Source organism: Microtus ochrogaster, unplaced genomic scaffold, assembly GCF_000317375.1.
Source record: "Microtus ochrogaster isolate Prairie Vole_2 unplaced genomic scaffold, MicOch1.0 UNK21, whole genome shotgun sequence".
Taxonomy (NCBI): Eukaryota; Metazoa; Chordata; class Mammalia; order Rodentia; family Cricetidae; genus Microtus; species Microtus ochrogaster.
The window spans coordinates 1196909-1211935 of NW_004949119.1; the positions used below are offsets into that span (position 1 = coordinate 1196909).

General features: G+C 49.9%; 1 protein-coding gene across 1 annotated transcript in view; it reads right to left on the bottom strand.

Moving 5' to 3' along the window:
• Nucleotides 1-9675: 9675 nt before the first annotated feature.
• Nucleotides 9676-15027, bottom strand: part of Kcnk5 (potassium two pore domain channel subfamily K member 5) — a 42174-nt gene continuing 36822 nt past the window's right edge. The window contains exons 3-5 of the mRNA XM_005367607.2: nt 14762-14928; nt 14440-14608; nt 9676-12134 (exon numbers count right to left, since the gene is read on the bottom strand). Of these exons, the coding sequence (XP_005367664.1) occupies nt 11269-12134; nt 14440-14608; nt 14762-14928 (1202 nt within the window). The 3' untranslated portion in view covers nt 9676-11268. The remainder of the gene's footprint in view (nt 12135-14439; nt 14609-14761; nt 14929-15027) is intronic.

Here is a 15027-nt window from a genome sequence, read left to right on the forward strand (position 1 = left end):
AAAGCTTTCTGCCTCAGCTTCCCACTGTCCAATCTTGGTAGTATTTTTGTACTATGCTTGTGTGTATGTGTGTGTGAACACACACATATGTGTGTAAATGTGCAAGCACAAGGGTATGTATGTATGTGGAAACAGAGATCAACCCTAGCTATCTTTCCTCAGGTGCTAGCTACCTTGTTTTTAGAGACGAGGTCTCTGACCTGGAGCTCCTCCATTAGACCTGACTGATCTGCCAGAGATCTCAGAAATCTCCATTTCCCTGTCCTGGGATTACAAGAATGAGCCACAGTGTCTGGGTTTCTTTTTATTGGGGTGCTGGGGACCAAACTCTAATCCTGCCTTCTGAGCTTCCTCTCAGTCATGTGACGTAATTTTCTTTTGTTCTTTTTCTTTAAGCAGCTAGTTTGATCGCCAGCTTGTAAAAGTTCTATAAAGCAAGCCACTTGGCTCCTATGAGATAGCATAAGTGGACCTTTCTCCCGAGTTAGAATCTTTCTCCATAGAGTGAACTGTTGAGGGTAGAGAACTGAGCATCTAGAGAGGCGGACAAAATCTGACCTTCCTCCGCAGCGCCAGCATCAGGTGTCCTAGGCAACTTCCCTGAGACCAAAAAAACACAGGTTATATGCTCGGAGTTATGTGATGTCAACAACTCTGACAGAGCAGCTCAGCTGGCCAGAGCCGCAGGTGAAGAAATCAGAGAATGGAGAGAGGTAAACACGGATGTCAGGGCAGAGCAGAAACACAAGACAGCTCGGCAGGGCTGCGGGAAACACAACAGCCCCAGCCTCTGAGCCCTTTAGCCAGGTGTTCCCAGGACCCAGGTGTTTCTGGGCTTTCTCCCACTGCTCCAGAATCAAGACCTTTCTAAGCCAGAGGCCAGAAAACCCCTGGTGTGACTGTGTGTGCATGGACCTCTGTGTGTGTGTGTGTGCGCGCGCGCATGTACCTGTGTGTGTGTCCACAGAGGCCAGAATAGGGTGTCAGACTCCCCTAGAGCTGGAATTATGGGCAATCCTGAACCACTAAACGTGGGTGCTGGGATTTGAACTTGGGACCTCTAGAAGATCAGGAACTGAGCCAATTCTCCAGTCCCAAATTACCTTGTTTTTTGAGACAGGGTCTCTCACTGAACCTGGAGCTCATGGATTCTTCTAGGGTGGCTGGCCACCTACCTGCCCAGTGCTGGGATGGCACGGGCACATTGCTGACTCAGACTTTTCTTGGACAGCCTACACTTCATGAACTGAGCCATCTCCATGAGTCCCCTGGTGAGGATTGAGTTCTGCTCATTCCACTTCACTGGTCTTGCACACTCTCTGGGCTGTGACTGAGATGTGCACGCAGGACACTGTCTTTGGGCACCCTTCTCTTGGAGCGGGTGAGCTGTGCCCCCCAGCAGGCTTTTAGAGTAGCAGATACTCCAAGCTCGGGGTTCTCGGGTGAGAACTGGGGCTCTGCCTCTTCCTGTGTGATGTTGAGCCTCAGTTCCCAGTTGAGGATGTTATTACCAACCATATACAGTGTGCTGGGTGTTCACCACCTAGAGGTAGGGGCTCCCATGGTTGGAGTCAGCCTGGGCTTGGCAACTCTAATAGCTGAGGCAAAACCTCCTGCCCTCATTAGATCAGCTAAACAAAATAATAGTGAAAAGAAGAAGGGATTTTTTAAAAGTGATTTTATTCACTGGGAAGAGAAACAAAAAGATCCAGTGACACCCCATCCTCCCACCAATCACCCCCCATTTCGCATCCTGACATGAGGTTTGGATTTCAGTAGGAGGCAGGAGCTAACTGTCTATTGTCACCTAGGCCTAAGGTGCTGCTCTGCCCATTCTCACTGCACCTTCTCCATCTCCCTGCACCGTAGTCTGACGAGTTGTAAATCTCTTCCCTTCAAACTGTTTCGTTTTGTTTTTTCCAGTCTGGCTGTTGCCAGCCTGTTCCTTCTTCCAGCATGAAATTCCCGATAAAATCCCAGTTTCTTGAGGACTGTTGTTTCGATAGTCACTGGCATGTATCTCTTTGAAATATCTTCATTCCTGCCAGCAAGGGAACATCCCTGTAGGGTTTGAATAAGAATGACCCTCATAGTCTCATATATATTTGAATGCTTGGTCATCAGGTAGTGACACTGCTGAGAAGGAGTAGGAGGTGTGGCCTTGCTGGAGGAACTGTGTCACTGGAACTCTGAGGTCTCAGAAATCCACGGCCAGGCCCTACTGTTTCTCTTTTTATTTCCTGCAGATCTAAATGTAGAATTCTCAACTACTTCTCTAGCACCATGTCTTCCTGCATGCTACCATGCTCCGTGCCATGACAATAGTGGACTAAATCTCTAAAACAGTGGGCCAGCGCCAATTAAATGCTGTCATTTATAAGAGTTGTTGTGGTCATAGTGTTTCTTCCCAGCAATAGGACACTATTCCAAGCAAGTGTTTCATTTATTTCTAGCTGTGTACAAATCGTCCCCAAAGCTACAGATCACTGCACAGTTTGTCTACCAAAGGCAAGCTGGAGGCTTGGTCCCCAGTGTAACTATATCAAAAGTGACAGGATGTTTAAGAAGTGGGACCTAGTGAACATGACTAGACTTTGGGGCACCATCCTTGGAAGGAATTCATGCCTGTTTGTGAGCATGGACTAGTTGCCACAAAGGCAGGCTATTAAAATCAAATTCAGGATCTGGGGATGTAGCTCAGTAGATAAGAGTCCTTGCCTAACATACATAAAGCCCTGGGGTTCAATCCAGGCACCCTATTAACTGTGGTAGCACACGGGACAGAGGTAAAGGTAGGAGAATCAGTAGTTCAAGGTCACCCTTGTCTACAAAGGGAGTTCAAGGCCAGCCTTGGCTAGAGACCCTGTTTGAAAAAATAAAATAAAAATCAAGTTCTGTTTTCTTGGCTTGCTCTCATTTTTTCTTAGTCCCCCCTCTCTCCTTCCTTCCCTCTCCCTCTTGCCATGTGATGCTATCCACCTTGAAGCCCTCACTAGAAGCCCATATCATTACTATGCTCTGAGATTCCCAGCACTGAGGCGAACAAACCTCTTTTCCTCATAAAGTACTCTATCTCAGCTGAGCGGTGGTGGCGCACGCCTTTAATCCCAGGACTCGGGAAGCAGAGGCAGACAGATCTCTGTGAGTTTGAGGTCAGCCTGGTTTACAGAGCTAGTTCCAGGACAGCCAGGGTTGTTACACAGAGAAACCCAGTCTCTAAAGAGTACTCTATCTGAGACATTTTGTTATAGCAACACAAAACAAACCACAACAACCATCACGTATTGGCTCGTAATTCTTCAGTTTACAGCATAGCTGGCGAGGTTCCTTGTGACATCACCCGGGGCTGGGACGTTCAAGACATCTCAGTTTGGCCAATCTCACCACATGGTTAAAGGTATGTTTCTTCATAGCTTGGGTCTCAGGTCTCAGGGTGCTTGAATTTCTTAAATTGTGATCACTCCTCCCACGCCCCTCCGCTACACCCAGCACAGAAGTGTCAGGCTTGCCTAACATACATCCAAAAGTGACAGAAATCCCCTCTCTATTTTATAGATCAAAACAGCCCAGGTGGACTGGAGATGTAGCTCAGTTCTAAAGAGTTTCTCTTCCCAGAACTGCAAGACAAACAAGCAAATAAAAGCTAGCCACGTTTAAGGGGGCTCCTCTTGTTGGAGGAAGTAGCCAGTTCTCATTGCTAACAAGTTAGCAAGGGAAAGACATTTATTTGTCTGGGGCATCTGGCCAGGAAGCCTGCTCCATCCTTCACAGTGGAGGAAGGTAGGCAATTGAAGGGGGAACTTGTGGGTGAGAGAAGCCCTCCTGTCCAGAGAAATCAACCTGAGGGGAATTCCTGCTGGGACTTCACAGAGGTGCCCCAGCAGGATGGAGCTCAGGAAACCCAGTGTGCACCCAGACTGGGATGGCTCAGCAGTTTAGAGCCCTTGGGGAGGATCTGAGTTCTTTCTAGCACCATGTTGAGCAATTGGCTATTGCCTGGAACTCCAGCTTCAGGGGTTCCAACATTCCCCTCTGGCCTTCTTGGCCATCCACACAGGTGTGCTATACACATATACACAGAGGGGCAGGGGCACATAAGTCAAACTTTAAAATATTTTTTGCTTTTTTGTTCGTTTTGTTTTTTTTTGCCTTTTGAGACATGGTTTTTATATATAGCCTTTGTTGTCCTGGAACTCATTCTGTAGACCATGCTGGTCTAGAACTCAAAGATTCACCTGCCTCTGCCTCCCAAGTGCTGGGATTAAAGGCGTGTACCACCTCCACCTGGCTCAAAATATTTTTTTTAGTGTATCTCTATTGCCCCTTCTCCTTTCTCCATTATCACCCCACCTCCATTTCTGCTACTTCTGACCATCCCCCAGATCTTGCCTGAGATCTTGCTCTCCTGGACCCCAAACCAAGACACCAGATTTCCTTGTTTGCAAAAATACCCTTCAGTCGGACTGTAAAATACTGCACCTGTCTGCTTCAACTTGTTGAGCAATCCACATAGGGATGGGTGTGAAAGGGCTTTATAAACCAGGAGGCCAGGCACAGTTGTGCATAGCCAAGGAAGGCAGGGGCATTCCGGAGACACACCAGAAGTGGGGTGGGTGGTGGTGGAACGGAGCTTTGTTCCCATCATCTGGAAACACTGAAAAGTAAAGATGGGGAGATGTACAAAAGAGGTTTGGAGCAAACAGTGCTCTCAGGTGGGGAGAAATCAGGTATGCTGTGCCCTGGTCCTGCCTTCTAGACTCAGGTGACTTGGCATAAGATGAGATGACTCATCAGGCCACCTCATTCTGCCACAAGGTCCCTCAAGTTCATCCACCTGGCTTTGTTGAGACTCGCCCTCATGGAACACGCTTTGTCCCTGCTTTGGCCTCTGGAACAGAGGGACTTGTGGGACATTCACCCTGAATTTTCCAAACACCAGAAAGCAGAGCCCCTCTCCACACGGCCAGGCCCTGGTGGGAATGTAGACATGAGCAATCCAGTCCTGGCTACCCCCAGCGAGTGGCTCTCTGCCAGGGGAGAGGGCACAAGAGTAGGAGACAGGAAACTTGAACAGGTCACAGCAGTTTGAACAGAGTTGGTTTCCTGAGGGGACATTACCACACAGGGAAAGAAACCAAGTCCACACTCAGGGAGGGGTAACTAGAGGCTATGGAAAGTTGACAGCAGATAGCTCCATGAAGCACAGGCTGGTGGAGAAGTGGGTCGGTGAATAAGATGACACCCTGGAGAGTCAGACTAGCTAGCACCTAGGGCCTGGGTCAGTTGGACCTGGCTTTCAAAATTGGGAATCTGGGGCCAGCAAGACAGTTCAACAGGCACTTGCTGTCAAGCCCTGAATTCGATCCCCCAGAACACACATGAGAGATTTGTGTCCTGTAAATTGTCCTCTTGACTTCCACAAGTATTTCCCCAAATAAATGCTTTGTTTGTTTTGTCAGTTCTTCAAGACAGGGTTTCTCTGTGGCTTTGGAGCCTGTCCCGGAACTCGCTCTGTAGACCAGGCTGTCCTTGAACTCGGAGAGATCCACATTCCTCTGCCTCCCCAGTACTGGGATTAAATCAGGAACTTGTTATTCAAGCATAGAGAGCAGATGGGCAGGGCTGAGACCAAACATGGGGGTCCCGCAAACCGTGGGGGTTCCTCAAGGAGAAGTTGTCTTTCCAGAGACCTCTCCTTGGGCAATCTGCCCAACCTGCCCACTGTCTCCCTTGTGACACCCAAGTAGGTTGCTCTCTCCTCTCTGCACCCTGGCACAGTGACTCTTCTGGGGTCTCACAGGAAGGCAGAAAGAAAGGCAGTTGAGACAGAACTCTCCACTTCTGGCCTCCTTGGAAGTCAGAGCCTCAGTCACCTCCATCAGAAGCTAAGATGTTTTCCTTATCAGATCAGGGACTGCCAGAGGGTGGTGTGAGGTACAGGAACACAAGCCTGGGCAGGTGTTTTCTGCCACCTCACAGCTGTTTGAACTTAGGGAAGATTACTTTCTTCGGCTTCTTCATTTGTAAAATGAAGTTAATAATACGTTAGTCTTAAAAGGTGTAGATAAAAGAGATCTTGAAGCTTTCCATCATGGTGGATGGTGGAAAACACGTGTCTGTGGGGTGCTCAGCCACAAATGAGACATCTGTAGCACGTTCCCAAGGCTCAGGGAACATTGTGGAAGAGGGGGCAGAAAGATTTTAAGAGCCAGAGGTCAGGGAGAACTGAAACAGTGTCCTTTGGACATGACAGGACCATTACATGCATAAACTCATTAAGATGGCAGCCTGCACAAGACGCGCACAAGATCAACCCAGTCAATATTCCAGCATGGATGGGGTGGGGGCTCGCCAGCCTCCATCACTGAGGAGCTATTGATATCTGATGACTACAAGGGGAGTGGCCCTTGGTAGGTCCACCATGCTCCAGTGGGTGGTCTCCCACCCAGATGCACAAATTGGACTCGGTGGGTTATTTTTTTAAATGAGGTTATACGGGGCTGTGGTGGTGTGCACACTTTTAATCCCAGCACTCAGGAGGTAGAGAAAGGTGGATCTCTGTGAGTTCAAGGCCAGCCTGGGCTACAAAGAGAGTTCCAGGACAGCCAGGGCTACACAGAGAAACCCTGTCTCAAAAAAGGGGGGACAAAAATGAGGATATGAAGTAGGGAGGGGAGTGAGAAATGAATCTGGGACGAGTTCAGGGAAGGAATAGGGTAATATTCCTAAAGCAAATAATAGAGAAAATATAATCAAAACATGCTGAATGCATGCATGAGATAGTCAAAGGACTGATGAAATGCTGTGGTTTTTGTTTTTAGTTCCAGGAGCTGGAAAGAAGGCTCGGCAGTTATGAGAATGCACTGCTTTTGTAGAGAACCTCAGTCCAGTTTCCAGCACCCACATCAGGCAGCTCAAAGCCACAAGGAATGTGATGCCCTCTTCTGGCCTGCACAAATACCTGTAATCATATGCACATATTCACACAAGACACGTATATTTAAAATTAGACACACATAATTTAAAATTAGAAAATAAATCTTAGAGAGGAAGACAAAAAGACTAGCTAGGAACTACCAAAACAAATGAGTATCAATACCCATCACACACTCAGAAAAATGACCAGCAATATTCTCACTCCCTGGATGCAGGGCCATTTGTCCATCCCACCTAGCAGCGCTAAAAGTGCCTGTACCTCACCCAGTACAGAGCAGTTGACCAGTTAACAGTGACTGCAGAGCAGGGAGGGCAGCCATACTGATGGAGAGAAGGGAACTATCTTATGCCAGGCAGAAAAGCTTCTGGAGGCAGCAGGGAAGCAGCTTGTTGGAATAGGAGAGACACCAAGGACTTCCACTGAGTCTGTGGGTCTCACTCATCTGAGACACTGGCCTAGGGGCTTCAGTGGGGGCTGCCCCTCCCAGCCTCAGCCCTTACAGTATGCCCTTTCTGTCCACAACCACTCAGGAAGCTGGGGAGTGTAGGGCTCTCCTGTAGCTGCGGTTCAGCCCCTCCTACTTGTTCAGAAAGCCCCAGATTAAGTTTGACCACAGGAAGAACACAGCCTGACCCTCTAAAGTGTATGTTCTGCAGTGTCTGTTTCAGCTCTAGCCCCGAAAGTCACTCCCTGAGTCCCAGTTCAACTTCTCAGGGCACAGGAACTGATGCTGTTGGGGCAGAAGGGTTATGCTAGGTTTTAAATGGCAGCTGTCCAAGGATTTTGTGAAGCAAACTCAAGCAAAATAATTTCCAATGCAGCTGTGCAAGTTCCTTATAGAAACCTCATGGTGGCTGTGAAGATGACTCAGGGGTTAAAGTGTTGCAGTTGGCTGCATCTGTGGACCATGCTTTCATAAAGATGTTCCTTCCTGGATGCCCCTGCTTTGGCCTCCTGAGCACTGGGATTACAAGTATGAGCAACCATACCAGGCAGTTTTTGTTTCTTCAAGACAAGGTTTTTCTGTGAAGACTTGGCTGTCCTGGAACTCACTCAGGAGACCAGGCTGGCCTTGGAACTTAAGAGATTCACCTGCCTCTGAGTGCTGGGATTAAAGTCCTATGTGACCACCACCCAACCCTGGTGAATTTTTTAAGATTTGTGTGTGTTTATGAAAGTGAGCATGTATGTACAGATTGGTCAGGACTTCTCCAGAGTAGTTCTCTTCTTCCATGTGGTTCGTCCTGTGCTCTACTCACTTGGCGCTACGGGAACTAGGCTGAAAGTTAAAATCATGCACACACACAGACAGAGATAGACAGATGGGGTCATGGGAACATCCTAGACACAAGAATGCCCACCTTAAGGTGCTCAGGGGCAGCTTATGTAGGGCTTTGGCCATGCCCCAGCACTCGGGATCTTTCAGCTGCAGACTCATCAGAACCCACTCCCCTGCCATCAGGGTCTTGTGCTCAGAGCAGCTGCAGACTGCTCAGAGCAGAGGAAAACAAGTTGTTTACAAGAAATTCAGGATCTGGGGGTCCACAGTCCCCAACACTTCCACCCTAGTGTTTGAGGCAGGGTCTCACTATTTCTGCCACCGTGCTGTGCATAGGAGCTTCCATCAGATTCTCCCGTCTCCAGCTCCCATCCCAGTAGGATGCTAGGGTTAGAATTAGACTCCAGCCTTTAAAAGTTGGCTTTTTATTTAAACTGTACTCTGGGGATCAAACTGCAGTCAGGGCCACCTGGCAAATGTTTCTACCTGTGAGTAATCTCTCAAACAAAGAAACAAAAAACAAAACAAAACAGGGTGTCCATGCCCTGGCTATATGCACACTCCTTGAATTGGAAAAGTCCTGATTCACCTCCTGGTGGTGGGAGGTCCTTTCAGTGATGTCAGACCTACCACAAACCTATGAGCCATCTTCTCATCCCATCATAATGGCTGTGGACAGGCCAGGAACTGTGCTGTCTGGGTTCAAAGCCAACCTCCCCATTTTTACTAATGTTTACACAACTGTGCCTCTAACACCTGTCTGCTTCCTGCTCCATTCACTTTTAGGACTGAACCACTGCAAGGTGAAGGTTTGTTGGGTGTTAAATCTGGAAAGGTTATCTGGAAGCTAGTGAGGGACAGACTTGGCTACCACCATCCTTACCTGTCCTGATGAGCCTTGTCAACTTGACACTATCTGAAAGGAGAGCTTCCACTGAGGAATTGCCTAGATCAGATTGCCTGTGGGCACAGCTGTGGAGGACTGTTTTGATTATAATTCATGAAGGAGAGCTCAACCCACTGTAGGTAGAGCCATCCCTCGGTGGTTCTGGACTGTATAAGAAACCCAGCTAAGTGTGAGGTATAAGTGAAGCTAACAAATGATGTTCTTCCATGGCTCCCGCCTCCAAGTTTTTAGCCCAGCTTCTCTTGATGATGGACTATGGCCTGGAAGTGTAAACCAAACTTTTTCTCAGATTGTTTTGGGGCAGGATATTTGTGACGGCAGCAGATAGAACAGATTATCTCCTCAGCCGTGCTCCTGATGCTCTAGCCTGAGTTCTTGATGGCCACACCCTTTGCTCTACAACAATCCTTCTGACCTGACAGACATCAGATTGTCCTAGGTCTGACATCAGACTGTCAGTCTTCCAGCCCATCCCACCCACCCCACCCTGCTCCCAGCCCCACACACCACACAGTAAGTGGGCTTGTTCATGTGTTTTATTGTAAAAATGTTAAAATAAATTACATCTGCCTTCACCACCAGGACACGTATACAGTGTGGTTAGTGTGGCTCCAGGACATTCATCTTAGGACACTGTTCACAGGAGCCAGGCTGTCCCTCCCACCCTGAGGCCAACGTGGCCTCTACAACCGCTTAGAGAATGGTGGAGGTATGAACACACACCTCTCACTGACATCATGTATGGGGCTCTGGCCCTATATGCCCCTCGGTAGAATATACATGGCAAGGGAAGGGGCTGAGGCAGGTTATCATCTCCTGCCCAGCACCCAGTGACCTGCAGTGGTGTTGTCCACACCACCCCCCAGCTATGCATAAGGCCTTGACTGGCGTTACCACAAAAGAACAAGCTGAGTTGGAAGGACAACAGAGTGCCCTCTGCAGACATCCATCCCACTTGCAGGGACCCTGTTCTTTATTGGCTCTGAAGTCAATGACAGATTCTGGGTATAAAAAGAACAATTCATTAAGAAATATTAATAACACAAACCATTTAGGCCAGAGCAGGCTAGCTGGAGTTTGAGCATCAAGGACTTATACAGCAGCTAGCTTCCAGACCTCACCAGGAATATCTGGTCCAGTAAAATTCACATTTTCTTTTTTCCCCAGCCCAAATGCGCACACACACACCCACTGGCACCCCACACACACTACCACCACACAGTGGTTTAAGAAGGGAGCTCAATTCACAGTTCTGTAAGCCAAGATGTGGCCTCACCCCATAGGATCCACTAGAAGAGGGGTGAGGGGGAGAGGCAGTGAGGGAATCCTCAGGGAATGAGATGGTGGGTTGTGAGTGTGGGTGCCCAGACTGGGGCTGGGACTTGTACTTCCATCAGGCAGGGGCTGAGGGACCTGGACTTCACGTCTAAGCTCCTTGACCGTGCCCAGAGTACTAATTTCCATAGTCACCCATCTTTCTCCTGCACCCCCAGGGTACAGCATTGCTGTTGCTTACAAAGGGAATCTGAGACCGGACAAGGCTCTGGGACAGATAGAGGACCCCCCCCCCCACACACACACAGCCCCTGCCCTGAGGTTTGCAGTAAAGGGCTTGCTGGGCAGAGCAGTGAGTGGATGAGCAGATGGGTCCTGCTACTACCAAACCACATCATACCCGTGCCTCCACAGAAGACTCAAGAACTCCTACATGACAACTCTGGGTCTTACAAGCTCCTCCTTCCAAATGCCTAGCTCAGTGCCAGGCACGCAGGAGGTGCCCATTAATACTGGTGAACTCAGAGAACCGTGTGACAGTCAACCAAACAACGGGGGAAGACTTAACCAACAGACATAGGACCTCCAGGGTGAGTGCTACAGCCTACATGCCTCGAGTCAGCAGATACACCTACTTACAAGGCAGGCCCAGGACAGCAGCCTCCCCATAGGGGCTGTAGAACGGAGGCCTGTCCTGGGCCGACACCACATCCCATGGAAGCAAGCAACCAGCTGGAGAGGACAGAGGAAAAGCAGGGCCCTGGCTCCCCATCTCATTTCCAGGGCCCTCTCCCCAGGGATCTGGCCATCACAGGACAACCCAGGTGAGGGAAGAAGCCACTGGAGAGCAGGTAGGGAGCCAGGCCGGCCTCACGTGCCTCTAGGGCTATCTGTCTTATTGTACTCGTTCATCAGCTGCTCATAAGGCACAGAGAGCTCAGACTCAGTGCTGGTGAAGGTGGACTCATCTGATGAAGGGAATTCACCTGTGCTCAAGGGTGCCTCAGCCACAGCCTCCTGCTGAGGCTGCTCCTTTGAGGCCAAATTGTCCTCCATGGAAGACTTGGAGGTCTCCTCATCTGAGAGGCCTGTTTCCTCATTTTCAAAGGTAATGTTGGCATTTTGGAAGATGAGCGGATGATAGTCCAGGGCTTCCCATGGCTCAGCCTCCTCACTGATACGGTCCAGTTGGTTAATAAATACTTCAGAGCCTGGGTAGCCATCTTTGGGAGCCTGTGCTTCAGCCTCCACACCAACTGGCCTCGACACATGCCCTTTGCTTCTGAGAGTCTGAGATACCTCTTCTAAGCTGGGCACTCGGTTTTTGGAATAGACCACCAAAGGTACCAGGGATGCAGGGATGTCAGATAGTCCATCCCCTTGAGGTCCCAGCCCATGTCCAGATCCTGGAACCCTCTCCCCACTTGTTTTCATTGCCTTCTTCCCAATCTGTTTGATGAGGTCATTGTAGGTCTCCTCTTTTTTGGAGAGGAAGCTAAAGATGTTGACGTCTTTGGAGGCTGTACTTCCAGCCATCTGCAGGGCCTTCCGGGAGTGTGGGGAGCTCTCAAAAGATTCCTTTCGCCGCCGCCGCCTCTTCTTAATGGCTTTGTGCACTTCCACAAACATGCTGACCTTCCAGTTGACAAAGAGGGACAGCCAGGCCAATCCCAGGTAGATCCAAAGTTCCACAAAGTAGCGGTACAGGGCATGGTAGTTGGCACTGGGATTCACACCTGTAAAGACAGGAAGCCCAGAGTCAGCAGAAGCCTACCAAAATGGCTGACACCGTGCTGTCCTAGTAAACCACACAGAGCACAGTGTCAAAGACAAGACCTGGGGAGACAGCCCAGGAGGACCCGAGCTCCAACATCAGAATCTACGTAAGGATGAGAGCGCTGGTTGTCCTCTTAGAGAACCCATGTTCGATTCCCAGCACCAACAGAGCTGCTTACAATCATTTGTAACTCTAGTTCCAGGGGCTCTGATACTCTCTTCTGGCCTCTTCAGGCGTCAGGCACACAGACATACATACAGGCAAAATCCCCCTGTATATATATATTTTTTTAATTACTCATTCATTTATTTTTTGCTTTTTTTTTTAAAGAATCCACGTGAAAGGCCAGGTGTAAGGGAGCACAGCTGTGACACCAGGCAGGGCCCTGAGGCTGACTGGCCAATCACCGAGTCTAATAGATGAGCTCCAGGCTAATGAGATTCTGTCTCAAAAGACCCAAGGGCGGAGGGCTTCTGAGCAAATGGCACACTTGAGTGTGCACACAGACATACATGCACAACAGAGGCCTAGACTACGTCATCTATCTCCTTCCTGAAGGACGTGGTTCCAGCACAGCCCAACTCTAAACCCCAGTTTCTCTAATTGCAAAAAGTCGGAACTGAGGCTACTTTTGAGTTGAGGGGAGTTAAAGGGGCTCTTGGGGTGACTGTTAACTAACCAGCTCACGCGTATGCATTTTTCTGCTCCTCCCAGCCAGGGAGCACATCTCAACTCAGTTAAAAACGGAATGGAAACTCAACATTGGGGGTGCTGGCAGCCTTAGATGGTGAGGGACTAACTGATTTACTGTGAATGATGCTGATGGTTGGGTCAAGATGACCCAGGAAGCACTGACCTGGCAAGAACCACTCCAAACCATCTTTACCCTCCTCCAAGGTGAAGTCAGCCTCCCTATCTCTGCTCTCGTCAGGGTTACTCTTTGATTGATTGGCCTGGACGGCTCCACCATTCTGCACACTCCTCTGCAACACCTTCACCTCACGGCTCCAGAGGTTCACCTTTCTTCTAGAATTAGTCAGGATTCCCTTCATGGTCAGGGGACGCGGTTCATTGGGTAAAAGTGCTTCCCTGAGGACCCGAGTTTGCACCCCAGGACACTTGGTAGAAGGAGAGAACCAACTCCTAAAACTGTCCCCTGACCACCACATGTGCCACAGTCTTTGTGACTTTCTATTTAGCAGCTAGCTTGACCTGCATCCTGCCTTCTAAAGAGGGAAGTAACTTAACTGAAGGGCCTAGAAGAGGCAACCTCAACCTCCAGCCCTTATTAGGGTCTTTCCTGGAGCAGGAGCTAGAGCCCCTGACTGAGGAGGCACCCTGATCTGAAGGCAATCTTGCACAGGGCTTCTGATTACAAGTGGAGTCGGATAATGGCAGCAATGCAGCTCCAACCTCACATGGCTGATTTCTACCCTCAGCGCCCAGGAACCAAAGCAGATTCAAGTGTGTAACTTTTCTTACGGACCACTAAAGAAAGGAGGATGGGTCTAGTGTCTCACTGGAGCTCAGAAGTATGGCTAAAGGTACCACAGGCTCATCCTCAGCAGGCTCTGGGGCCCTGAACTAAACAATGATAGGGTTGTGCCTGTAACTTTGTGTTCAGACAGCAGGCGGGTCCCAGGAAGCTGGGGTCAGAAGTGTTCACTGTAGCAAGCGTCTTGTTCCCTCCACCCACTCAGCTGCCCCCTCGCAGCATTCCACACAAAATGGGGCACAGGCATGACCTCCACTTGCCCTCTGGGCAAAGCACGTGACCTCTGGGAGCAGAGGTGGGGGTCAAGAGGGAGAGGCACAGAAAGACATAATTAGGAATCAGGAGGCTGTGCAGGACATAGGCACAAGGAACTGAGCATGGGTGGCTGGGACAGGCGCACGCCCTCCCACAAAGGGGACAAAGAACCTCTTCACTGCCTGTGGGGATTAAGCAGAGGAGGAGGGCAAGGCTGAGGGGGCAGGGCAGTGGGGAGAAGGCCTCCCTTGTCTGGGAGCCACCCTGGTTCAGCTGGTGGGGTGTGTGTGTGTGTGTGTGTGTGTGTGTGTGTGTGTATGGTTGCATACATGCAGAAGGCAAGAATCCAGCTGTGGCTTGTGTGTGTGTGTGCGTGCACACACGTGCCTGTGCTGGGGGGTGGGGGCAGGGCAGGAGAGAGATAAGGATAAAGGATACTTATAAGGTACCGTTGTCAGACTGAAACTGGAGATGGTGATGTGGCAGAGGTCGGGGGAAGGAGGCAGGGACTCACCAGCCACAAAGTCCCCAAAGCCAATGGTGGAGATGGTGATGAAGGAGTAGTAGAGGCCCTCGATGTAGTTCCATTCTTCTGTCACCATGAACACAAAGGGCGGGATCACCAGGTGGACCAGGACGCCCCACACGATGAAGATGGCCGTGCATGTGATCTGAGCCTTCCGCTGGTGGAGTGAGGGAAAACATGTCAGCCATGGGAAAGACTCTAGGATCCCGGCTGGGACAGAGCCCAAGGTGCTCCAGCAGATCCAACAGGACGGCCGTCATCTGTACTAACCCCTTCCTCCCCTTAACTGTATCTAGGATTTGAGACATACCAGGCTCACTCCTCTCCTCGTAAGAAACTGGCCCAGTCTCTTGGCACGTCCCCCGAAGAACTTGCCCAGGGCACTGATCCACGTCAAGCACAGTGGCACCCCGAAGAGACCATAGAAGACACAGAAGAGGCGCCCAGCTGGGGTCTTGGGAGCCACGTTGCCATAACCTGAGGGAAGATAGAGTCAAGTAAGGGACACATCACAGCCACGATTATGGAACCACAGCTGGGTTCTTGTCTCCTGCGTGCATGCACCTACACACACAC